At 43.8% G+C, this 27,671-nt stretch overlaps 2 protein-coding genes across 5 annotated transcripts in view; both read right to left on the bottom strand.

Moving 5' to 3' along the window:
- Positions 1-827: 827 nt before the first annotated feature.
- LOC115128765 (syndecan-2-A-like) lies at positions 828-5,094 on the bottom strand. Its single transcript, XM_065018119.1, has 5 exons — positions 5,062-5,094; positions 4,684-4,798; positions 4,091-4,260; positions 3,044-3,161; positions 828-991 (listed from the first exon to the last, which is right to left on the bottom strand). Exons 1-5 carry the CDS (start codon positions 5,092-5,094, stop codon positions 828-830), a joined length of 600 nt encoding a protein of 199 aa, XP_064874191.1.
- LOC115128296 (protein phosphatase 1 regulatory subunit 36) overlaps positions 4,711-27,671 on the bottom strand; it is a 47,837-nt gene continuing 24,876 nt past the window's right edge. For all 4 annotated transcript variants that reach the window (XM_065017687.1, XM_029658015.2, XM_029658017.2 and 1 more), the window contains one exon: positions 4,711-4,798. The gene's annotated coding sequence lies outside the window, so the exon portion shown is untranslated. The remainder of the gene's footprint in view (positions 4,799-27,671) is intronic.

A 27,671-nucleotide genomic window follows, 5' to 3' on the forward strand; every position in this document is an offset into this window, starting at 1 on the left:
AAAAACATCCACAAGACATACTGTAAAGTAAGTCTTGTGTTTTTCTTGAGCCCCTGACACATCTTAGCTTTTTAAGACCGATTACTGTGTTTTAACATGTATGCTGTATAAGAAATGGTTTTGACCAAAACAAACATTGAAAGAAAACAAACAAGACGAACAAAAAAATAAATGAAACGCTCAAGTTCAACTAGATTGATTGACATTGTAACCTGAAGGGAGAACATTTACATTGACAGTTATCAGCGTTAATATGAAGATGAAAAAGCTTCATGAAAACTACAAAAGGCATATATATATATATTTATATCTGAGAAAAAAAATATAAATGAATGAAATACACCTTTTAAAGATCAATGCCAGACATGCTAGGACAATATTTTTTTATAGGATTGATACAGAATAATTATATTCAATTATTTCCACTTTTAAAACATTTCTTTACAAATACATACTGCTACAGTTAAATAGTAGTCAGCGACTAAAAACAGCTCCTTTGACAGAAGACAGATGCAATAGCTTTTTCTCACCGTAACAGATTTTTAAAAATGTTTTTATATTTTTTTGCCTTTTCAAATAATACACAAAATGTTTAAATACACTGAGATATGCCATAAAATAAGCAATGCTTGGCTTTTCATTAAAAAAAGAAGAAAATGTCTTAATTACAATACTCTATGCAAAAGCTTTCCTTTATGTAATTTTTCCTCAATTAACTTTTTATTTTTTTGTTGTTACAGTATATTTGAACAGGTTTTTTCTTGTTGTCATGGACTGCTATAAACTGTCACTCCGATTTGTCAATCTTCTCATGAGGGGGCGGGGATTTATGCATAAAACTCCTTGGTTGGGGCCTTCTGATAGGCTGCCCCAGAGGGTTTCCTCTCTCCCAGGTCGTAGCTGCCCTCGTCCTTCTTCCTCATGCGGTAAACCAAGAGGAGGATGAGGAAGATGGCGAAGAGGAAGCCAATAACTCCACCCGCAATGACAGCTGTGGACAGAGAGAGGGTGAGGTCAGAGGCTATTCAGAGGACATTAAAGCTTATAGCATCTAGAGAGGGAACCTTGAATGCACTGTGCCCTTTCTTACACAATCCCCCTATCAAGCTACTCAAGATTACTCCCAGGACATGCCCTTGTTTCCTGCATGCTAATTATTTACATAGGATTTCATCATTCTTCAAATTATACTTGTATAAGATTTCTTTACATCCCTTAATCTGTTTTAGGGCTCTTGTGGCGAAACAATCTCCCCTCTGGTCCAGTTCTATTTCCACATGTTGAACTGGCGCCTCGGCCCCATGGGTAAAAAGATATCTGGCACGCTTACAGCCATAAACTGTGTGGCTCCTCGGTGTGGAGCGGATAAATGTCAATTAGATTACAGACCATTTGAGTTTGTGGGAGCCATAGGGGACAGGATGAGGAAAGGTAGGAGGGTAGAGAGGACAGGAGGAGGTTAGCTAGCCAGATCTGTTTCTACACAGTGGGCCTGGGCCTCCTGAACCCAAGAGTTTTTCATTACTCTAATCCACAGTATATACAGCCCTGTCAAGGCCAGGGTTTTAGTGGATGTGGCCAACATGACTATAATTGAAAATGGAAAAAAGTAGTCTAGCTAGCAGACAGTTCGAAAAGTCAGGGCAATTTTGAAATACAATAGTTAGATCATGTTTTCTACGTTGCAAACTTTGGAATAAACAACAAAATCCAAACGAGCAAAGGTGGCTAACTGGTTGGATATTTGTGGGATATATTTCCAGCATGACTGTATTGACGTCCCCTACTTGTCCTCATTCATGTCACTTTTTCACAGTAACTATCAGACATATGTCAGAACAAAGGGGAACTGAAGTGCCAGTCCATTTGTAACACATGTTTATCGCCGACACAAAGGAAAACAGCATCAGAGAGTGCGATTGCCAGTCAGATCATTTTCCTAGTTTGGATTTCAGTAGAAGTGAATTAACACTAAATTTGAGCAAAGTGCGCTATGAACTCTGGAAGGTCCCATTGACGGGTAGAAATGTATTTTATACATTATTTTCAGAAGCTGTAGAGAGCATGAGAGACGTGGGCAGAACATCATGATTAAGGAATGTGGATCTGATCAGGAAATAAACACAATGTACACTGAGTGTATAAAACACTAGGAACACCTGCTCTCTCCATGACATACCGACCAGGTGAAAGCTATGATCCGCTATTGATGTCACCTGTTAAATCCACTTCAAATCACTGCAGATGAAGGGGAGGAGACAAGTTGAAGAGACAATTGAGACATGGATTGTGTATGTGTGCCATTCAAAGGGTGAATGGGCAAGACAAAAGCTTTAAGTGTATTTTGAACGGGGTATGGTAGTAGGTGCCAGGCGCACTGGTTTGTGTCAAGAACTGCAACGCTGCTGGGTTTTTCACGCTCAACAGTTTCCCGTGTGTATCAAGAATGGTCCCACCACCCAAAGGACATCCAGCCAACTTGACACAACTGTGGGAACCATTGGAGTCAACATGAGCCAGCATCCCTGTGGAACGGTTTCGGCACCTTGTAGAGTCCATGCCCCGACGAATTGAGGCTATTCTGAGGGCAAAAGGTGGTGCAACTCAATATTAGGAAGATGTTCCTAATGTTGTTTTTTACACTCAGTGTATAACAGCAATGTTATAGCAATTATATTACAGATTATTAGGTGTTATATGGCAGAGGATATATGAAGTTGCTACATATGCTAAAGATGCAGCAAAGATCCAACCAACAAAACTCGCCAGACATCCAAATGCAGATTTTCTTGTCATCAATCTGGGCAGCAGACACACTTTAGCGTCGCTCCAGACCCGCCACCTTCATAATCAGCGTTGTAATCAAGACATTCAGAAATAACATGGCAGTGTAATTACCTGATGTGACAGAATGTCCCATTCAATAGCTCAACAACCCATAATCAACATTTAGATGGGTAGACATAGGTGTAAAGACTGCACACTGTTGCCTGCGACGAGTGTGGAAAATGGTGAACCCCTGTGCTGCTGTTGCCGTACATACCTGCCAGCACCTCCGTCCTCTGGAAGAGGTTTTCCGAGCGAACATCGATGGGCTCCAGGGGGGAGCTGGGGGTGCTGGTGATCTGGTTCTTGCGTACATCAGTGACGGGTACTGGGGGCTGGGAGGAGAGAATGGAAGGATACGATGGTGGTATACCGTTTTTTAATTTTTTTTTTTTACAAACAAAAAGGCCAGGAGAATGGAAGCTAGAGGTGAAGGGATATAGTTTATGTACAAACATAGATGCCTGGGTCCATATTTGGGTCTCTAGCTCCGAAACCAGGGCCAAGTAAAATCACCTGCCCTACACCTTCCGTGTTAACAGATCTGAAAAGACTGGATAGGTGAAAGCAACATGGCAGAAGCCACACTAAAACTATTGGAGGGGTTGGTGGAGTCGTCACTGTATTGCTGTCACCTCCCTAGTGTCTTCATGTGTAAATATTGAACGGTAAGGGATTAGGGGAAGGAGAAAGGGACCACAATGGAACCAGGCCAGAAAGAATCTAGGCCATCACCCAACAAGAGCGGATTCTGTAGTGTTCTAAAACGGGAGATTATGACTGTTTGATTCAGTAATCCAGCATAATGTACAACAAAACCAGAGCAACATCAGGAGCCTAGATGACCGCTTGATCCTTATCCCCAGAGGAACCTCTTGGAGGGTATTATCATCACTGCATTAGAGGGATTTGATGACATTCTATGTCAACGAGTTAAGACTTATGGCTGATGGTTTATACTCTTCATCTGTGGTGAGGTCAAAGAGCATAGATCACTGTCTAGCAAAATGCTATAATATTAGTGCGTTATTAGGGCTCTATTACCAATGACTACTTTTATGTATAGCATTCCAGCATCGGGGTCAATGCAACTGTTATTTTGGGAGGGGAAAGGCTCCCACAGACTACCACACAATTTCCAATCTTTCAATATCTACCATACGGGGGAAGAAAGGGACTGGTCCTAGGGCAGTTTGGGCAAATGCCCAGTGGGCCGGTCCATCGTTAGCTTAGTGGGCCGGTCTAAAAGGTTATGTTCCCTCACCTCAGTTCTGACTGGCTTCCAGGGCGTTTCCCCAGGCAGGTCTTCTCTGGGCGTGTCTGTCTCCACTCTGGGAGTGAAGTCTTTGGTGGAGTCCTGGGTGGGTTCTGCTTTGGGCGCAATGTACAGCGTGCTCACGGTCACCGCCTCCTCGATCACCTCCTCAGCAGTGCCTGCAGAGCAAGATGAGGAGATAGCACTGTTTGTACTACTTCACCAGCACTCAATTACTTTCAGTTGCTTGTCAGTCTATGTTTGAGTCTGTACCTAAGAGAAATCAGGCTTTTCATAAGTACCTCACATTCACATTCATAATTCAATCACAACAGACAAGGCCACCTCCTGATATTCTAGAATGGGATCAGGTGAAGGTAAAGTGAGTCTGGTTTCATTTTTACTGGGAACAGTGTTCGCCACAGTTATCAAAGCTCTTTCTTACAGCCTGCTTTGCTTTGGCCATCTGCATGTTGTTAAAAGTTTTGTAAAAAGGGCTTCAATACCTAAGTAAGACCTCAGTTCTACAGACATGCCCACTCTGGTTGAAAAGCCAGCCTGCCTGCCGACCCAGTCGAAGGCTACTTTGACCAGACTCTTACCTGATCCTGACCCCGAGTTAAAGTCGTCGTCATCCTCAGGGTAGTAACCCCCGGACCCTGTGTCGTCAATGAAAAGTTCATCCACTTCGGAGGACGACTTGGCCGCGTCCGCTATCTGAAACGGAGAACAACAGAAATCTAGACAAAGTACTGGGCATTTAGACTGTTCCCGAGGCCACTTTTCAATGCGCAAGTCCAACATAACTTTCTTATAGTCACCACCTTTGTCTTTGAAATACTTCTAGCAGTGAACACGTTTCCGGATACCACGGTCTGATTGTTTGGCAGGAAGCACCGAGTTTCAATGAAAAGTGAACACCAAAAGGGCTTATCACTTGACTCAAAGCCATAGTCGACCCAAAGACAGTTAGTCGTTACAGCACTCCAGTATGTTCTGCCAGGTAGACCCATCGTTACGTGCTTGAACATCGTAGTCCATGTACCACAGAGGGCACTTGTCTCAACAAACCACACCGGACTATATCACTGTGTCAGAGTCAAACAACCCCTCTCTAAACGTCTAGCTCCTCCCACCATCGTTGCCGGGGTAAAAGTTCATAGAAGCGTGTGCGTGCGTGCGTGTGTGTGTTTGTCTTTACAGCTTAACGGACTGGCCAATAGAAAAGCTGAAATTGAACAACGCTGTTCGTGTGACTTGCAAAGACATCAACCCCCTCAAGACTATAGAATGCTAGTAAATAAAAATGTCATCCATCTGCAATACAACAACTTCATAAAAACTCAGTGAAATTACTGCACAATGGGCAAAACACTGCCATCATTGTCGTGTGTGTGTGAGTGCGCACCTTCGTGCGTGTGTGCATTAAGTGGAATAGCTAGGTAGGACCCATGGCAACCTCCATTCAACCTCAGTCTGAGTCCGAGTGTGATGTCCCCTCCATACTGATGCTGCTTTAGAAAAAGGGCCACAAAAGAGGGCCAATAAATCATCCCTGCTTTGCTGGTGCTTGTGTGGTAGCGGTGGTGCTCGTTGGTTTGGTGCACCAATGTTTTTGTCACGTTCCAAACCTGCTCTTGTGCTGCTCAGCTTATATACCTGGAAATGAATGACCTGGGATCAGTTTTACACTCGTTGCTTTTGCAGAAAAGGCAAAGAAAGAGAGTGAGGACATAACATAAGGGATGACACATTTCTCAGAAGGAAGCTGTGATAAGTAGGTTTGTGTTGTTGTGTGTGTGTGTTCTAACCATGTGAGGGACCATTTCCCACATCCGCATGAGGACAAAGGCTATTTTAAGGTTAGAATTAGGGTTTTGAATGGAATTTTTGTTTCGGTCCTCACCAGGATAGAAGAACAAAACCTGTATGTGTTCACGCGTGTGTGTGTGTGTGTGTGCGTTCGCATATGTGTGTCTGTATCTATGCCTGGTTGCCTGTTTTACTTTGACTGCAATAGGTGTACAACTGAGTGTATAAAACTGCAAACTGAGCCTATGGGAATGAGTGAACATAGCCCCTAAATGCCTCGGGGTGTGGGGGTAAAGTGTGTGTTTTGAAGGTCTGTCTGCCTGACACTCTCCGCCGTCACAAAGGGGCAGGTCTGCGGCGGTGAGCGGTTGGTGAAAAGGCAGGGGATGATAAAACAGAACGATATCTGCCTCCCCTCCAAAAAGGAACAATGACTTTCCAACAGAAAGGCATTCAGGCCAGAGCTGGCTGATCAAAGGCTGGATTTGATCAAAGCAACTTTATTTTAACCTCGCTGCCTATTCTGTTTCACCAACCCCCCCCCCAGTTCAGTTCACTAGCTGGGCCTACACATCAGTAATAATACAATTAACGAACCAAAGGGTGGAGCCCACAAATCAAGCCACAAAAACAGAGCCTAATGAGATAGAGGCAATTGAGGCCACACGTGTACCCACATTATTCAACACAGCCCAAATCTAAAGAAAGTGAAACTAAACAACTGTAGCGTGCATGGCACAAAGAGCAAGACAAGGAGCGAATCAAATCAGATGTTCATTCTGGAGCGGAAATGGTCCGTAAACTCCTGCCTCTTATCACTATTGACACGTTTAACCTTCCAGGAGGACTTGCCTTTGAATCCTTATCACAAGCTGGGAGTTCAAGCCTGGAACCCCATAACAAAGGAGCACCCTCCTCATAGAAATATAATTTCTAGAATTACGCTACTAGTAATTCCATTTCTATGGCCATTCTCTCGTGCATGAAAAACCCTCTTCTCCTTCCAGTCCATGCTATCTGTTTACTTTCCTTCCACAGAAAGTGAGAGGCCAGACAGAGCGTCGGGTTCTCTTTCAGCTGGTCAACGCCACTTGTGTAAATGGCAATTAGCCTATTATAGCAACTGACGTTCAAGATGTGGTAATCGTGTAGTGGGACTCCATAAAAATCACCCTCCGGGTTCTCTTCCCAAACAAAGCCTAATCTACACATGCTTTGACTACTACGCACTGGCATTATTTGAACTCAAGAGATAAAGGGTTTCTTCCGAGCGGGCTATTTAAATAACTCCTTCCTTTAGAAAGACGAGGGCTCTAGAGTGCGGACAGACATCTGTTAATGCCTCAAACGCACACACATACACACACAAACGTTGTGCTTGTAAATATACCCCCCCCCCAAAGTGTTAATGACTACGTCCGGGGGTCATTGTCCACTTCCAGGTATGACCCTAACTAACACAGAGCTGGCAGATACAAAAAAATACCTCTTCACTGGTTTGAATGGGGGAAATAAGCCCATGAAGAATCCAGCCAGTCAGAGCCGTAGCTGCCTAATCCTTACCCGAGACCCTAACAAGCAGCACCTAGCCTAGCGCCTGACTGACAGCGAGACTGCGATAACAAGCAGCACTGTGGCATTTATTAGAACAGAGCTACGGTCTGTCTGCACCTAATGAACAACTAGTGACCAGCAGGAGGCTTGGTGGTGAATGCAGTCAGTCTCCATGGAGAACGTCCATAGGGAAAGAATTATAATACACAAGAGGAGGAAGAAGAGAGGCAGAAACGAGCGAGAGTGACAAGGAGGGAGAGTGACATAGAAAGAGGAGAGAGAGACTGGTAGGAGGGCGAGAGAGAGAGGGAGATTATGCGCTGCAGTAGACAATCTGTGGCCTGCAGGTTGCTTTGCTAAAAAGCTTGTTAAACCGCCAAGCCCATGGCTGGCGGTGTCCGAAAGTCAAAGAGGCTCTCTTTATGGCGTGTGCAGTTAGCAGTAAGCTAGCGCTATCGTGAGAGGAGGTAGTTAGAGTAGGGTGGGTGGCTATGGGTCATGGGGGTAGTGTAGGGTAACTTGGGTGAGCCATCTTGCCCCGTCTCTAATCCGTGTAGACACATTGCATTCACTTCTTACACGGTCAATATTATCCCACCCCAAAACAGGGGAGACAGGGGAGAGAAAAAAAAAGACACACAAAAAAGCTCACACACGCATGGGCTCGTACACACAGTACGGCTTACATCATTGACAGGAGTGGAAAGCAAGAGACAGAGGGCAGACAGTGCCTCAGACATTCCTTGTCCGTCTGTTGCTCTGCTCCCGCTCAAAAACTTGAGTTAACCTGAGAGAACCTCAAGTTAACTACGAGGGCGAGAGAGAACCAATACAACATAAAGCACTTGACTTGCTATGCTGTCATTTCATCTTTCTTAAGGATATTCACGGATGCCAGTCATTGTACCTCACAGTACAGTTAAGTCTTCACTGGTCTTACAGTCCGCTTCTGTAAGACCATTGGGTACCACTGTACAATCAAAAGAAATCGGTCTCCTCTCCCCAGGATTGGGGAAAACAAACGTGAACCCTGAAAGTTAATGATTTCTCTGAAGGAAAAAAAGCCAGAGTGTCTCTTTGTTAAACAACAAAGTAGTGCAGGTAGATGTGAGTTTATCTGTAAACTCAGCGAGCCACGGATCCATACGGTGATCAATACTGCCACCACTCTGGCCTGGCCTCCTTCCCATCTCTCTCCCACAGGCACATTTACAAGGTGGCTTTTATTGGCCCTGAACGGATGGATGGCTACGGCTTTTCCCGGCGCCGGACCTGGCTGGGAGGAAAGGATTGGAGGTGACTGGGTGAGAGCAAGTGGCTTGAGTGGGCTAGAATGGCTGGATTCGAGATGCAGTGTTTCAATAGTGAAGATTTTACTCTTATTATCGGTTCTGTGTGGTGTTTAGTGTGTCACTTTTTGTCTTAAGAGATAATGACAACAGAAAATGGACTGCTAGGTTGGCACCTGTTGGTGGCCATTTTGTAGGCTAACGCTAGCACATGCTAATGCTAAACAAACAACCGGAAGGAGCAAGCTGGCTTCATAATTGATGTTTGTTGGTGAGGATTTGTTTGTCGAATGTAATTGGGTTTGAGAAATTAGTTCATAAAGGTTACAAGTCTACAGCAATGAAGTGGGAGTTCAAACACTGACCCCACAAGCTAAGCAAATGGTTGTGGTGGTAAAGGAAAGGAGGGGGAGTAGGGTGGACGGATGTCTCTTCGCGCTCTTCAGAACCTTCAACTTTTATTGCCCTCCTGGGATCATAATAAGAAACAAATTGATGGTCTTTGAGACACTGGAGGGGAGGGGCTGTTACTGCAGGAAGTTGACACAAATCAAACTCTCCCTAAAACCAGACTGTGTGCCCTGGAGCTATTCCCGGAGTGCGGGGGACAGCTTTGTAGCTTGGTGAGTGTTGACATTTACCACAAAATCCAGGAAACAGAATCTGTTCATCTGGCTCTGTTGCTAGTAGCTCACTTTGCCACATGTTCCTTTTTCAACAAGCATAACAGCATAAATAATGCATCCACAACAGGGCTTTCTGGTTAATTTTTTAAAAAGTATATAAAGCCTTTATAATCCTAATTGGAATACAAAGACACAGTTAAGAAGAGCTACAGACGAGCGTTGACAGTATATCTAGGACTAGCTTTTGAACAATTGATCGGTGGTTGATCTGAGATTACAAAACGGTCACCACTCGTAATAAACTGAATGATGAACACTGAAATGAACCCAGATGAAGTGCTCCTTTGGAAAGTTCAGGAAGTAATCTAGATGCTATGGCTCCTTCCCGTTTCAAAGCAGTGCCACGCTTGGGTTGACGCGGAGAGCTTATAGGTGGATTTGTTACCTTTTCATTCCGGGGCGCAGTTTGGACTCCGTCATCAAATTAATGGCGGAGGAGAGTAGTCATTTACGGGTGCATTAGCTGATCTTTATGTCCCCATAAAGATTGAGTAAACTGTCTGGGACTGTGCTAGAATTAAAACCAGCAGACCTTGCTGATCTATGGAACTGGATCAGCTCACCACATACTGCTGGGTAAATATGCTCAGTACTTTGAGAACCGTTTGACAGATCGGTTTCTTTAGTTCTTCCACAATGCTAGGACATTCTATACCCCCAAAAAGGCCATCAAGTTCTGATGCATAAAGCTTTGCTCTAGTCCTCCAAACAAACACAGTGTCAGAGTTCGGTCAAGCAGCTCAAAGTACCTTAAACTACATCCATATGTGAACAAACACAAGCTGCATAAGCTGGCTGGGGGAACCTTTGTTACAGTTTGACCAAAATAAGACCAGGCTCAGGAGTTTTCGCAAAAAAATGTCTCACAAAAGAGAACAGAGGGCTTGACTAATTCTGTCCTCACATACACTGACGGTTAATCTACCTCAGACTGCATAAATATAACACGAGGCAAGAATCATAAAGAACCTGATAGACTGTGCAAAATAAAAAAGTATTTTGTCAAAATACTTTTATTTTGCGCCTGTGCCAATGTTTTTCCTATAGATGCCCAATAAGAGACAACATCCTGGGAGGAAGAAAGTCAATTTCAAGGTTTCCAATGAAAACAGACGCTCACTGATAGCCTGGCTGTGGGACAATAGAGTAAACCTACCTGCCTGTACAATCCTACAAGATAAAATAAGGCAAGAAATGTGTATTCTAATGGTCTGAATGTAAACCTAAATGAGACCATGAATCATAACAAGCCATAACACGATTCATGAGACACAATCATTTTTGCAATGTTGCAATATAACATAACATGCGACATATGTGCCAATTTCACTCTGGTATCGGTGTGTCAATGTGTGTGAACGCTCACACACGCTGCAACACATTACGGCTAATTAACTTCACCTCGGACCACTAAACATTTTACTCGCATACCAATTAAAGCCTGTCTGCTTGACTCATTCGCTGAGGTACCTGATGAACCTAATGTAAAGTTAAATGTAAACCTTGAGTGAAACAATAAGAAGCAAAAGGTGGCTCACGAGGTTTCAACATGTCAAGTTTTTAGTGAAGACCTCAGCTCTATTGCATCTAAGCCCGTAGAAAGTGACAGAGTTCTTTCTGCACACAGCCCTCTCTGGAACACCAAGTCTACCATTTGGAATACTGCCCCCCCGGGGTTGGGAATTGGGAAATTCCTCGGCCCCGTTAAACATCTTTTGATACGCACAGGAAACCCTAGATTCTTTGTCAGCTCGGAAACCCAATATGCTGGGAAATGGGCTTCACCTGCGAGTCATTTTTGTGAGGAGGGAAACTGAAAGATTTGCCGCAGCACGGCAGGTTTCTTCCCTCAAGTCACAGTGGAAATAGGAAGCTGTAACAGAGGCAAGGCTGAACAGAAACGAGCACAGGGTGGTTTTAAGTGCTTAGGCCTGTATAAAAACAGGTCTAATGTTCTATAACCCGAAAATCTCTTTGCTATAACAAAAAAACTAATTGAGTTCAGAAGCATCAGTAATCTAGAATTCCCACATCCAGGAGCAACGTTCTTACTTGACTACCATATATAAAGTCCACTATCCACACAAATAACACTAACCCAGTCAAAATGGTGCCCGTGTAAACATGAATGGTAGGTCTCTTCAGAGGGCAGATCTGTGAGAGGAGGGATGTTGCTTGTTCAACATGAGTGGGGAGAGAGGGGAAGGGGCTTAGAAAAGTCTCAATCCTCAGCAAACCACTGACCCCCTAATTGACATCGTCTGAAGTGGAAAAGTACCACGCCATGTTCGCAAATTCACCATTTTGACCGGTTCTGACTTGTCTGAATGTCGTTGGAGACACTCTGTTCTTTCGCCCTGCCTTTGTACCTGCTTAGCGTTCATTTCACACATCCCTGACTAACTCACCAACACGCACTTCATCACAAAGAAACTTTTCACTAAAGGTCTGGAACAGACCTTTTCCAAGGCCACATATCATGCAGCAAAATTACTATGAGGATGATAGTGGAATAGCGGTTGACAAAATGTAATCTATTCAGGTTATAGGCACTGAATTTCTCCTCCAGCCAGTTAATCATAGGCCTTATAAATCATGGCTCATATCACCTAAAAGAGAGGTTGATGAGGGGAGGGGGAAAGTGAGAGAACGTTAAAAAAGGAGAGCGCACAAAAGAGAAAGCACGAGGGGGCATTTGAAAGCCTCAGGTAAGAGCAATTACTGCAGCCAACACACACACACGCACGCGCGCACACACACACACAATTCCAACGGCGTCATCAGTTTCACCTTTAATTAATAGCCGGACCAAAACTGGCTCACACGGTAACCTCTACTGAAGCACTTTTGGCTAGAGGCACATTAAAGCAAGATGAGGCCATTTCAGTCATGGGGAAAATGAGCAGGCCCTACCCCGCGGTCGGCTCCATACAATCACGCTGAAGAAAATTAACACTTTCCCAAGAGCTCATTCTCCAAGTCCGAGTAACTCTACCGTGACTCATTGATCTTAATATAACACAGACCGGATTTCCATTCCTGTAGTAAAATCCCTGGTGGCCGTGTGGAGGAAAATGTTTAAATGTCCTTATGGCCTCAAAGAGTTAGATTCCACCTTTCTGACTTCACCTGCAGCATATTAATAATCTCTTAGATTTTTAGCCTACAGGTGGAAGAGAGGCCGGCTTTTTCTAGAAAAAGGAAATTAATACTTTTTGCTCCCAGTATGCTTGACTATTCTCGATGGGGCCTGTGCACATTAGGGAGAGTATGAAGGATGGATATTGCAGGAAACAGGCCTTGGGTTCTGTTCAAAGCGCTCATCTCTTTGGTTTGATATGCAACACTCGGGTACGATTGGATTCTTCCTGAACACAGGGCTGGATTACAGCGTGTGGTCCAGATTCGTACCGTTCCGCCGGGAGCTGTCAGTGACTGAAAGGCATTCCTGCCTGATGAAAAGCTATCGGAGGAGGAGGAATGCTGAGAGGATCTGCCAAGTCCTCTTCTTGGAGAGAGAAAACAGGCCTTTTTCCTTATATCTTAATACGAGCCAGAGGGAGGGAATGGAGGAGGGTGGAGACTCTTCACCAAAGATCTACCTCCCGATTACTGCATTGTTTGAATAAGAAGAGCAATGTACAAGTTGACTTTGACATGGACAATGAGTGAACCAAATCCTCCTTACAGTATTCAGTTTCGTATTCCAAGGACTCGATTCAAGGTTTTCGCAATGAAAAGAAGTTCCGTAAAAACAGCAACAAACACCCGGTTCACGGGGGAAGCTGCCCGGCAGACCTACACTGCCTTGTCACACAAACCTAGAGGCATGCAGAGAGGCACAAACCAATGAAGCGGCATGTGTTCTCACACATGCACACAGACACAGGGAAACATGCTCCCTCGCATGTCCCAGCCCACCCCCCCCACGACCCCCCTCTGACCCCTCTATTAGTCGGGGTGTTTCAGGTGCTCTGCAGGGCTCAACAGCAGGAGATGAATGCATCCTTTCAGTCCACAGCCTGTCTGCCATCTCCACCATTCCTCTACAAACACAGGTGCTGCTAGCTAGCTACCCCCTGGATGAGTAAATTGGGGGAGGGGGGGTTCATCCCTCTGCTACGGCATATATAAGCAGTCAAGGGGACCATATGGTATCACCCGGACCCATGTTCTGCACTGCTGACTGCACTTTGTAAACAAAGCGTGGGCAATATGTATTTTGATGCGTGTCCCCCCCCATACTGCCCACACAGTAATACAGATTTTTACATTTCTTTTCATTGCCTCTCCCACTCCAAAAGGCCTACAAAACATTTCAAAACTGTAGATGAATCTAATGCCTTCTGAAGGCTGACCTATTTGTATTGTGGGGCTGTATCCCCGTTCGGAGCCTTTTCAACATGCTTGGAAAGAATTTCAGGCACAAAGGCGACCAAAGAAGTCACCAGTCACCTCAACCCATGTGCTTCAGCCTAAGCCAGCTATACTAAACCACTATGCTAACTAGCAATACCTCTGATCCATGCCACTGTTGCCATTGTGTCACAAGGCACTTCTCATTCACACTTCAAACAGTCTGCTATCCCCTTCAGCGTGTCAGGATAAAGGCATGGCTTCAATCAGCATCGCTCAAAGCCTTTGTGTTTGGTTCCCCGGGCCCCTAAAAGAGCTATGGCATCCAGGGAGGGGGGGCGTGATGGATAAATTAGCTTCTGGTTCAAAGTTTAATTTAATCCAGATTCTAAGCCTCGGCTAGAGTGGTGAAAAAAGTTGTTGTGTGGTGAGCCTTTGTCCGGCTTCCATCCAGGCTTTTAACCCTTTTCTTAACAGGAAACTCATGAGTATTTCAGAGCCAGCTCATTAACCCCATGCAGCCAGGAAGGGCTGTGACATGAAAGAGCTCCTAGGAGTGGGGGGTCAAAGGTGACCCGATCACAATGTCATGTTGTCTTTCTCACAACATAAAGCAGAAAAGTGGCTCGTTGGGAGGGGCTTTCGTTGTCTCTTCATAGCCAAGGCGCAATGTGCCTGTTGAGGATTTGTTGTCATTTTATTTGATAACTTATCCAATTCTACAGGCATGGACAGGCAAGTTGAGTTGTCGTAACAAGATTATTTTCCAAATGTGTTAGATCATAGTATTTAGAGTTTGCAATCTTATTCCTTTCATTTACAGGAAGAAAACTTTAAGAACGGACCGGTGGGATGCCAAAATGTTCATGCTCTTCCACCCACACTCAAGCTCATTTATACATATGGCCTTTTCCCCACCCACTTATCTATTTGTGCAGAAAAAAACATGACCTGCCAAATTCCTCCAAAGCTCAGTTCATCTCTCACTGCCCCACTGCTGCAAATCTATCCTTATCTGGATAGATATGGGCCATGTGTATGGGGGGGGGGGTGATTTCACCGCTTCACTGGCTGATCTGCTTCAGTCTTAGCAGTGCAGCAATTGAATTCCCATCCAACCCTTCCCTTAAGAGGATGTGTGTTCACGGGAGTCAGGCGGGCACTACACTCTGGTGGTGGGGTGGTGGGGGCGACAGTAGGAAGAGGGTGGACTGTGAGAGATAGGGACGGGGGGGAGTGAGATTGGCCCAGATGAAAGAAATAACGATGAGGGAGAGAGGTAGTGGAGATGGAGTTGCCATAGCGGTGATGATTTGATCCTCTGAGAGCAGTGTGGACCTGTTCATCTGTTAGTGGACCTGAGGGCATGACGATGATGCTGACAATGAAGAGGAAAATGAATGTTGAGAGGTTGATGAAGGACCGACACACAGCCAGTACCGGCAGGGGGAGGAAGAGAGAAGCAGGTGGTGATCCCTGATCCCATTATCAAAAGCTAATCCAGCAGAGCACAAAACCAACGCTAGGATAAAATAAAATAAAATGACTGGAGCACCAACCCGGGTCTCAGCACAACCTGCAGGCACTGTGATCCAGGACTAGGAGGGTTAGCCATTTTTTTTGTGGGGGGGGTAGCCATGCCCCGTCGCTTCGTTCAAACACTGATTCAGAGACGGGTCTAAAGTTTCACACTGGGGCACTTAGCCCTCACCGCAAGCTACATACACTGTCCGCACTACGGAGGTAAGATCGAAACAATAACAGCCCTAAAGGCATGCTCAAGCCAAGTGGCAACATATGAAGAGTGGGAAGCCAAGAGTCATCTCATAGCCAATTAATGAGACAAGGCCCTGGGAGCTGGGCTAGTTACCTTATAGGTTTGCACAGTCACATACTATTCAACAGTGCATCATGAAGACATATTGAAACATTGACCTTAACCTCAGACTCTCATAGAACAAAGCTGCTCTGAATGATGCCACAACTTTAAATGTGGCCTCTTCCTGTTTTGTTAACAAGGTGCGGGGGAGGGGGACACACTTACAGTACATACTAACCTTTCACACAGTCACACAATTACTGGGAGGATTATCAGTTTAGGAAGTGACATATGCTGAAGATTAGCTGCTATAGCCGGCGTTCGGGGAGCGATTCAGGCCTCGTACACAGGAAGAGATCAAACACTACTCTACAGAGAGGAAGCCAGTTGAGTTTGTTTGTGTGTGTGTGTGTGTGTGTGTGTGATGCTTGACAGAATCCCACCGCTCCATCCGATTTGGTTTCCATGTTTGTTGAAACAAACCACTCCACAACAAAGGGGAAATCATTTTCCACTCCATGTTTTATGCATGCCAGCTGCTGGGATTGCATTCCTAGCTAATTAACAGAAAAACAAATGTAGCCACAGTTAGCTCACAAAGCAAGGGTAAACAACTCACACGGTTCTGGACAATATCATCTCCAGCACATTATGTAGACAACTTTTGTAAAACAGCTGTAACAGACCAGGATTGTCCGGTCTCTGTTTTCTGTATTCCGCGCAATAAAGTTATGAAGTCACAAAACCCATAGGCATATAAGCTACCCTCTGAATATAAATATCAGGGCTTTTACAAAAAGCGGGTTTGCTTGGTTTCTATGGAGCTTTTGTCTGACTGTTCCAAGCAGCGCTCTAGCCCTGAGCTCATATTTGAGAAAGAGGAGGCAATTCATATTCCATTCCGTGGAAACAGAAATAGGTCCTTTACCAGTACCACGTCTTGGCTGCTTTCTCCATCATTAATGATTGTGTGGCAGAAGGAGCATCTTCCCCCCTCTGGACCCTTGGAGAAGCCAACTTTATCAACACAGAAAACACACTTTCGACCAAGAGGCACACACACACGGCCAGAATCTCCTAAATGTACCGTTTTGTCCTCCGTCAGGAACGAGCAATTGTGATCGCTGACAAAACTGTGAAGCTAAAAACAGCTTTAACGTATCTGCCAAATCTACGCAGCCCAATTCTATCCCTCTGCTGTAATTCCTGAAGAATGTGCAGTTATGAAATCTGCCGCCTAGCTTTCCCCGAGTTCCTGAAACAACACAAGCCCAGCCTGTGCTCCACCATCTGTCTCACTGCCTCCATATGGATGGGCAGAAGATGCTTAGGATCAGGTAGAAGAAGCATTCCGATTGGTCCCAGAGAACACCTAGCCAGTGTTTTCATTGGTTACCGGAAACTTCAAGACGCAACTTCAGAGCCTTTGAATAGGTCTCAGTAGCAGGTACCCGGGAACTCTATGAAGGGCGGACCTCTAAGCAGGAACAGAAGAGACGTATAGCGCCTTAAAGCTGGACAGCAGAGATTGTGGTGGTACACCTCACTAAAAGGGGAGATGCTACTATACCCCACACAAGTTCTGAAAACTTTGTACCTAATATCTAAGTCCAGGCACTGGCTGGTATGGTAGATCAGGTCTGGTATTTTACCAAGCTTTGGCACTGAGGATTAATTATTGGAGACAGCCATGATGCTTCAACTGTCTCTGCAGGACATCCTGGGTCTGGAGTCAGGGCAGTCGGCCCTCATTCCAGCCAGCCACTGAATCACTTGATTTAAACAAATTATCATCATCAAAGTCATCAAGCCTCCCTCCTCCGTTACGCCAGGCTAACAAGTTTACGCATAGCATGAAAATGCCCAGATTCAAATAGCAATGACCTTGGCCCAGTCTCACCGAAATCAGGGATAGGAAAAGAAAACGGGGAGCAGATATCAGAGATATGATATACACACACTATCAAAAGGTGACAGATTTGGAAAAGCACTTTCACATGACGTCATGGGGGGGCAAAATTCACCCGACTGTGGAACGCCACCCATTCGACTCTTGTTTGTTTGGAGGCTCTCCTTGAAATGTTCCTCCCATTAGGACTGTGCAGTCGCCTCAAAAGGACAGCGAGAAATGAGCGTGTCAGTGGCATTTGCATTTCAAATCAAAATGGATTCCATCCGACACGGTTCTCTAAAGCCTCCTCCCCTGTTGAATAAGAGTGCCCTCGTTGTTTCTCTCTGTTATGGGAGCGCTACGGGACACTGGACATGGCTATCTGGCGGCGCCAGGTTTACAGTTGGTGTTTAGCACATATATGGGTGTTAACAGAATGCATTAGTAAAGATTAACGGGCTCGCAGGACCGGTGCATTAATGCGTGTGAGCACGCCAAAGACTTGGTCGAGGTCCATTTTGACCTGCGCTAATTAAAAGATCCACCGAATCTCTTTCGGTCTCGTCTGGCCAGGCTTTACATCTGACCTGTACTATGTTTATCCCATGCCATTGATGACTGTTGGTTTGCCCTTTGCTGGATGACGCGTTGTCGGTCTTTGTTTGATGATGTGTTGTCAGGGTTTAGGGCTTTGGACAGTGTGCCTGCCACCGCTGCCCTGGAGAACCAAACTATAGAATATTTATTAAAAGAGTCTTCAAATCAAATCGTTATTTGTCACATACACATGGTTAGCAGATGTTAATGCGAGTGTAGCGAAAGGCTTGTGCTTCTAGTTCCTCTCAATCATGACATCATGGTTGTCTTCTGGATCCAAATTAGAAGACGCAGGAAGCTGTATTCTAAACACGGCTAGGATTAAGGATAATAATGTAGCTATTTTACAAAACACAAAAGGTGAAAATGTCTTTGTACAAGTGAACCGAATCTGAATTGGAGGCAATTTCCCTACATGCTAGAAGGAGAGCAAAATAGTTTTTTTTTTTAAATAGCTGTGCCTTAGAGAGCAATTATTGGTTTGAAAAGGATTTCCCTACGGTACGGTGTAACTCGACAGAGAACTAAAGTACTTCCTGTTTTTATAAAACTGTTCTTATGACAACCACTACTCTGCTGAATATTCATGAGTGCGCCATCAGGGACTTTAAATGCAGTACCATTGAATAAAAGAGAAAGGTTTTACACATGACCACAGCATTCAAATGAGAGGTGTTATTTTGAAAGCCCCTAACAAATTTCTATCCATTTCATTACGGAAGATCCTCAAATGCCTCTGGAATCTGGGAGATTTCTCATGAAAACATTACGAGATTATAAGGTATAATTTGTGGTCCCTAACACACCCTGATTAGAGTGCAAGATGTACACCCGGCAGCTGATTCAGTGTTGCATAGAATCAAGCCATGGAAAAATAATGGAAACACCAGACATTAAAGTACATTCTTCTGCTTCGTGGAGCACAGTACAGGTTTCAATTAGGAGCTTTTAAGAACTGATAAAACGGGCTCGTAAATATGAGTGAGCACAGATGTGTTAAATGCACCGTGTCGTTTTCCAGAGCAATCTTGGGAGAGAGATGGAAAAAGTTAAACTGACGTCATGCCTTCATATATCCCCCATTCTTTGGATAACACCCCACAGATGGAGCACATTCCCACTCAGATCCTTGTCTATACAGCAGAACAGAGCCAAAAAGGGACAAGGAGAGGCCTCCAAGCAACGTTTGATTTAGCAGGCAGGAGATATACAAACGGCAGACCAACAAGCTTGACCACAAACTATGAAACTGTGAACCAACAAAGATCTCTGTAAATTCTGAATTCTGGTGTGGCTTGCATGTGCCCAAGTCTGAGCAAGGAGTTGGAGAGTGTTGTTCATAGTTTCAGTTGTGACTGAATTCACTTGAGAGTAATTCCGTGGCACCTAAAATATGATTTGAGTGTGAAAGGAGGTCCAGATTAAAGAATGTCCACCCAGATGTATTCCTCTTTACTGAACCTGGAAAACCAAGGAGATGTCCTTCCTTTAAATGTGGCAACAGTAAAAACACAATTTTACACAATCACAGAGTGCATTTGTTAAGTATTCGGACCCCTCGACTTTTCACACATTTTGTTACTTTATGGCCTTATTCAAAAATGGATGGGAAAAAAAAAAAACTAAATCTACACACACAATACCCCATAATGACAAAGCAAAAAAATGTTTTAGAAATGTTTGCACATTAAAAATAAACTGAAATATCTTATTGCCATAAGTATTCAGACCCTTTACTCAGTACTTTGTTGAAACACCTTTGGAAGCCTTGAGTCTTCTTGGGTATGACGCTACAAGCTTGGCAAATTTGTATTTGGGGAGTTCCCTGCAGATCCTCTCAAGCCTTAAGGCCTTAAGAGGACCTTAAGGCTTGCTCAGATTTCACTACTTGCAGTGAAGTATCTAGTGCATTGGATGACAGTAAGGGCTCTATTTAATCTGTATTGCTGAAGCGTTGCAGATTGAAAGATAGAAATGTAAAAGGTCATTTCTGATTGAGCCGACACATGCAGCGTTTACCGCTAACGCGGGAACATTTAAATTTAAAGGCAATCACGCTGCAATGCTGAACATCCGCGATATGGAGTGAATAAAGCCCTGGGTCTAAATAGCTTTTTTTTTACACAATATTGCCGTTATTACTCTTGGCAACCCAGATTTCTTTGGGGATAGTATCAGGCAGATCTGTGATGCTGTGCTTAAGCCAAACACTTAACTCTCATTACTGTCCTAACTAGCCCAATCCAGTGCCGCCCCCCCCCCCCCCCAAGTCAGACGGACTCACGCGTTCCCCCGCAGTAAAGCACCAGATAGAGGGAGATTTGTTTGCCAAAAGGGAAACCAAATTCACACTGTTCTCTTCCATGAAAGAGTGTCACCAGGCTGCATGCAGGGTAGTAAATTCTTCGTCGCAACCACAGAACCTCCACCGCAATCCGCTGAAGGAACGTTCCATTTGCTATGCTAATCAAGAGAGCGCGGAGAGACTGCTTTATAAACAAAAGCTGCTATGAGTTACTGTTTTCAACAAAAACTTGACATCCATGTTGAGAAAGATGAGGGGTCACTAGTTTGTCAAATTGTGGCTCCTTACTGCCCCTGCCACATATGCATGGTGGAAGGCGCCAAAGTGAAACCACTGTCCGTGTGCTGCCTCTCCCCAATGTGTTTTCCCCATTCCTAGAAGGCTGGACTGACTGTCTTTTGGAAACACACAACCTCAGCCTCATGAAAGAATCCCTTCCAACCAGTCAAGAGGCGTGAGGGGGAGACGCTGTTCCTTTCAAACAAACACACATACGTCCTGCAGATGTTCGCGACGCTGACACAAAACACTCGCTTCTTGAGTGTCCACAAAGCAGAGTGTGTTGCTGCATCGCTCTGTTCTTCTTCATTCTTTTCAGCTGTCTTAAAGGGAATATTCATGCAACTGGTTCTCAGCGGAACTCAAATAGACAGCGGTAATGACAAGCAGAATCTTAGCTTCGGGGTTCTGTCGACAAATCAGGGCTGCGTGGCTGATGACGAAGCAAGAGCACAAGGGATGGACGCCTTCCTTCAGAGGCCCAAGGAGCCTCGGCCTGTAGAATCCATTAGAGATTACATAATGTTTGTCAGATAGGGAGCAAATGAATACACCCCCGGAAGGGGCATGAAGTAGATTCTGCACACAGCAAGACATGACTATTCCCACTGGTCACTTTAATAATGTTGACATACTTTTTTACCCACTTCACATGTATATAGTATATTCTAGTCATGGCTCATCTTATATAACCACTGCTGTACACACCTTTTCTATTCACATACAGTCCATACACACCATTCACATACATATGTATATTCCAGCCTCTGGTCTGGAAGCTAAATTCCTGCAATTCTATCCATTTTGCCATGGGGTTTTGTAGTGTGTAATTAAATACTGTATTCTATTATTACTACAGTATATTGCATTTTAGTTACACTGCTTACACACACCACATATTGATTTATTTCCTGGATTCTTCGAAAATACTGTATCTACTGCTGTACATATCATTCTTAGTATATATTGTGTAAATTGATATGGTGTATATATGTAAAGATATGCAATCTAGTATTCCAATATTACAGTTAGTATAGTATTACAGTTAGTGCTATTTAGGTGAATAAAATTCGTTCCGATATTTCAATATTTCTTGTAAAAAAAATTATTATTATTATTTGTGTACTTGTTGACATTTTACTGCCTTGTTAGGAGCTAGTAACATAAGCATTTAGCTGCACCCGCTACAACATCTGCTAAACTGTGTACGCGACCAATAAACGTTGATTTGATTTGTGGTAGGTTTATAAAAACACAGTCCACAAACTTAGCCCTGGTTTCTATGTGGCTGTATGTACCTAAAAGGCTTGCTCCCAGATAAAGACTAGAATGTTCAAGATGGGATGGGAGGCTAAGGAAAGTGAATATTTGTCCACTGCAGACACACATTTTATTTATTTATCATGCCTTAAATTAGAGATGATGCTCTTCTTAAATAGCTTACTTTTATAAAAAGGATGGATAAAGCCCTCCTCTACTCACCTTAAAAGAGCCTGGTTCTAAAATTGCACAATAGCAGGGTGTACAAATATTCCGGTTAACATTTTTTTTTTTAAGTCGCAAGAATCTACAGGAATATCGATAAAGTTGTTCAAAATGTGTATAACTAGGAAATAAAAAAAGGCCTGGCATCTGTGGGTCTGAGCCTGCTAGCGAATGCAGTTTGTGTATCGATGTTGTTACCCTCTTCTTTATGCCGAAGCCAAAGAGCCTCAGGTGATGAGCTGTCAGGGGTGTGGGGTGATGCAGCGGTCAGCTAGCAGCTTGTGCTACTCAGGCACAACATTACTTAAATCAGTGAACAAAAAAAAAAAAAAAACGCCCAACAAATGAAGCTCTGATGTGCTGTGTAGTACATCTCCCCTGACCCCCTTGATTTCGTGTTATTTAAGGGCACGGGATAATAAAGCACACAATACACATTCATAAGCATTTCTTTACAGCTACATAGCATTATTACAACTTAATATAAGTATTCATGCATTTATGGTGTGCTTATAGATGTGTAATGCTTCATGATATACAGTTTGTAAACAATCACCTATTTTGTTGGAAGCAAAGTCCCTCTAAGTGTATAGAATGGAATTTCAGTGGTTCCCCACTCATTGTCCGTGAGTGTCCCAAGATGCCAAGGCCATTTCGGAGTTATTCCTTTGAGGTCCTGCATTGCATGACACTAAGGGCTCTACTTAATCTGTATCGCTGAAGCGTTGCAGATTGAAAGATAGAAATGTAAAAGGTCATTTCTGATTGAGCCGACACATGCAGCGTTTACCGCTAACGCGGGAACATTGCCTTTAAATTTCTATCACGCTGCAATGCTGAACATCCGCGATATGGAGTGAATAAAGTCTAAATACATTTCAAAACATCAACATGAGATAATAGCATGCAATCGATTGTTGGATCATACATTTCAGTGTAACTAAAAAGTAGTGCGCAATACACTGAAAAGGGTGGTGGGAAGGGAATCTTGCCCTGGAGGCAGCTCTCCAGAGTGGCCACTAGCTGGCACAGTCATAAAGTCATAAAACCTTATTTGAAACCTAACCCTAAACCTTAACCACACTGCTAACCCTAAAGCCTAACACTAACCTTACATTTAGACCAAAAAGCTCATTTTGGTTTTCATGATTTTTTTTACGATATCTGACTCGTTTCAAGAAACTAGGTGTATGTCACTACTTCACAGGAGAGCCATTTGAAAGTAAATAGTTTATCTAAATATGTTTTTTGGAAGAAATGCCTTCTGGAACATGTGAACGTTCATGTGCTTTAATAACAAACGTGTATGCCATTTGTAAATACGATCTCAATTGTCAAATTATGAGCCTAGTTGGTTTAGCTACGGAAAAAATACAGGAACCTTCCCGTTAACCATGATTGGCTGAGATAATTGATGGGCTGGACATGCCGAGAGATGAGTTTGGATTGGTCTGCCATATAACATGAGCTGCTCAGTATGTGTAGGTAATCCTTTCTAACGCAGCTTTTCTGAAAGAGATCACGAAGAACTGCAAAAGTGTTACTAATCCTCTCCACTTTCTGGAGGACCGAGTTTTGAAATCAGCGGAATGTCCGGTGGAAGCAGAGTTTGATCGCTAAGGAGAAAATTGTGGCATTTGACTGCAATTATGTGGAGGGAGTCATAAGAGAACACACAGAAGGATGTTGTATAAAACACCTGTCTTCGGATTACATCTTCAAACTAAGGGCAACTATGGCATCCGTGACAGAGAGGGAAAAGTGTTCATCCATGTATACAGGTAAGAGAGTCTAGCTCACTACAATTTGTCAAAAAGTAGTTTTCATTGCAAGTTAAAGAGTACTGTTAGCTAGCTAGCTAATATTAGCTGGCTGGCTCGTTAGCTAACGTTATGTGTATGATCTGTGTAGAAATATTATTCGTATAGCAGAGCCATTTGCATTGCTTAGTTATAGCTTGAACCTAGTTGGTTAGATTTAGCTACCTGGAGATTCATGCATTATGAGTTGGAATTTTGGTTAATTGTTTAGCTAGCTAGCCACTATACAAGTAACCATTTCACTGTACCTTTTACACCTGTGCATGTTTTTGACATATACTAAATACATTTTTTTGTGTTAATACTTTTTCATAATGACAACAAGTTTGATGTCGGACGAGAATAGAATGTTCAAAGGGCCTCCCGAGTGGCGCAGAGGTCTAAGGAACATCATCGCAGTGCTCGAGGCGTCACTACAGATCCGGGCTCTATCCCGGGCTGTGTCACAGCCGTCCCCGACCGGGTGACCCATTAGGCAGTGCACAATTGGCCCAGCGTAGTCTGGATTAGGGGAGGGTTTGGCCAGCCGAGATGGCCTTGTCCCATTGCGCTCTAGCGACTGCTGTGGCGGGTCGGGTGCATGCAAGCTGACACGGTCGCCATTTGGATGATGTTTCCTCCGACACATTGGCGCGGCTGGCTTCGGGGTTAAGCAAACAGTGTATCAAGTAGCAGTGCAGCTTGGCAGGGTCGTGCTTTGGTTGCACCGACGGGACAAGACTGTAGCTACCAATTGGATAGCACGAAATTGGGGTAAAAAGTAATTTAAAAAATATATATATAAAACAATTGAATATTCATGATGTCAGTGTGACAACTGTCTAGAGACATGTCAATAGACGTACCATAAACAAGCCTTTAGTCTTGAAATATTTGATTGTTTAGTACACTACTGTACTCATTCTGTTTAGCACATGGCCTCACATGTGAATCCTTAAAGAGATGGGGTGGGGCCAAGGCTTAAGAGGGTGTCAACGATGCTGAATGGATGTAGACAAAGAGCTCTCTAGTAGGTGTAACAAAACATTCAAGGGCCATTTTCTCAAAAGTGGGGTTACAAGTTAATCAACATTCAAAGTAGAATTACTTACCTAAGGTATGATATAACATTTTCTACCTCTGAGTCTCTAGTTTTTTCAGAAATAGCATTTCAAATTTTACTACATAAGACTGTAGCAAGCCGGTCGGTCACTTATAGCCAGCCGGCACATCTAGCGGAAATCTCTAAGTTCTACGTCCAGGGCAAGATTCATGATAATAAACGTCAACCTTCTAATTAACACATAGATTTTTCTGGTGGTTATCAGCCAAACCACTTGATTGCCATGTCAACATTGAGAATCAATGCCACTTGACGAGTTTCATTGAGGCGGATATCTACGCCCCTCACTGCAAGAAGGGAAATACAGATAGAGAGAGAAGTGATAGATTGATAGGGGAGGGGGGTTATGATAGTCAACCATACATGGTTCTATAGAAATTAATGTGTGTGTAACGTCTGCTTCCAACTCACACCCTCAAACACCTAGATCCCCCTGAACGCAGCTCACTCTCCAGATCCCAATCACCTGAATTCTAATCACCTGTTCACACACCTGTATGTCATTATCACACACTATTTAGTTCAGTTCTTTGCACCCCATCACGGAGTTATTGTTTGTTTTGTGACACACGTCTTTCGGAGCTCTGTGTTTTCCCGTAATTTACTCCTCCCGTTTATGATAGTGAGGCAGGCAAAAACTAACGACGCCTTTTGCCGATTCCCTGCCTGTACTTTAGCCTATCTACCTATTGTCTGATCTCCCGGACTACGTTACTAGCCTGTTCCCTGCCTGTGCTGTTGCCATTTTGGACCCCTGTGTATGACCTTCAGCCTGCCCCTCCTGGATCCAGCGACATGTCTCCTCATGTGGTCCTTTGCGATAAACACCTGCTGCGCCCTGCGCTTGAAACCAGCTCTCTGTCTCCCCTCATGTTCATTACAGTGTGAGAGGTTGGGCCTGTAGTTGTCATGCCCACACAACCATGGATCATAACTGGGTAGGCTACATGCAACCCAAAAGGTCAAAGAAAATGACAAGTTGGGAGGCTCCTTTCACAATTGCCCGATCACAACATTGTTTGAAACAACAAAAATGCACAGTAACATGACCACTTGTATTTTTTTGTGAGCTTTGAGCTTCTCCCCAATCATTTCCAATAGAGTGAGACTTCTCCCCAATCACATCCAAGGGAGTGACACCTTTGAGTCAAGCAGACATAAGGGCTTCAGGTTAAGGCTCGTCTATTAAAGAACGTGCAGTCTGGAAGTGACCTCATGCCAAACTGTGACTCATTAAAAACACTGATGTCTGAATCAGCTAATTGGACAACCATTCATAGAGGAGCGGAACCCAGTGACAAGTCTGTAAAGCCACAGAGAAAACAGCGGGACACTTGGAATAAGAGTTCAGTTACAGCACCAACTACATGAAAGACACAAATGCTCACTGATATCCATGCTGGCATTTTAGCCAATGTATGGGATAAACAGTGTGCCCCAATTGAATGACTAAACATGATGATATAGAAACAACATAATCGCATAATAGTAAGTTTGGACTTTAAATGATAAAGCATATACTATACATATTTCTAATAGGTTGGACAATAATGCTGCTTTTCGACTAACACCAGTGTTACACGAGTGTATACACCTTTATGTAGGGAAATTGTTTTCATAGCTAATGGTGACAGTGAGGACCTGTGAAGAGCAGAATCAACCTCTGCATAATCAAAACAGTTGCTTTCTGAAAGTGTTAAAGTTCACAATTAGCCATTGTTATGTAAACGAAAGCTGAAAAGTACCAGTGGCCTGGCGTTTGGCCCCTTAGTGAGAGGTCCACCAGAGCCAATAGCATAGTGACTCGGGTGAGGCCCGTGTAGATGGAGACAGAAACGTCTGAGCCTTTTAGGAAACACTGGGGGGGTACATCCTGTAATGGAAATAAGTCAAACAACGTATTCAGCCCTCACTAAAGTGAATGTAAACATCACAGTATCTTGTTGCCTGGAGTTATGTCTGACTCTGATAACCAAGCAGTAAACCGAGCGGAGCAACGCAACATAGCATAGGGATAGGACTATAGCTAGGTTACTTTCCCGGTTAAGTTTATGAACAAGGTCCATAGCCGCGGGTCAGTAGTTTTGGGGGTGGGCGGTGGGCAGTTCAGCTTAGCCTATTGTATGGCAAGGTTGGGTGTGTCGAAATACACCCACCAGTTGAAGCTCATTTACTGTACTTCTATACATTTTTAAAACACTAAAAAATCCTATTTGGAGAACAGCAAAAACAAAAACAAAAACGCCCCCCGGTCATTTTCACCACAATATTATGTTTATATTAGGTTTAAAGGGTCTGTGGAATGTTGTCTACAATGTACGACTCAACCTCGTCATACACAGGCTACATTTACTCATTTAGCCTACTTATGGAACAGTGCATACATATACCGTGCAACATGAAACAGATGCATAACACACACTGGCAAGGCCCACTTCAAATGCCGACATCAATGTGAAGGTAACCAGAGCGAAAAACAGCTGACGGCAAAATGAAAACTATGCCAGATGCATTGAAATAAAAAGGCATATACGTCGAAGGTATTACTTAGGCTTTCAATAGACCAGGACGCATAAAGACAAAGAAACTCGACCA

The sequence above is a fragment of the Oncorhynchus nerka genome, linkage group LG4 (assembly GCF_034236695.1).
Source record: "Oncorhynchus nerka isolate Pitt River linkage group LG4, Oner_Uvic_2.0, whole genome shotgun sequence".
Lineage (NCBI taxonomy): Eukaryota > Metazoa > Chordata > Actinopteri > Salmoniformes > Salmonidae > Oncorhynchus > Oncorhynchus nerka.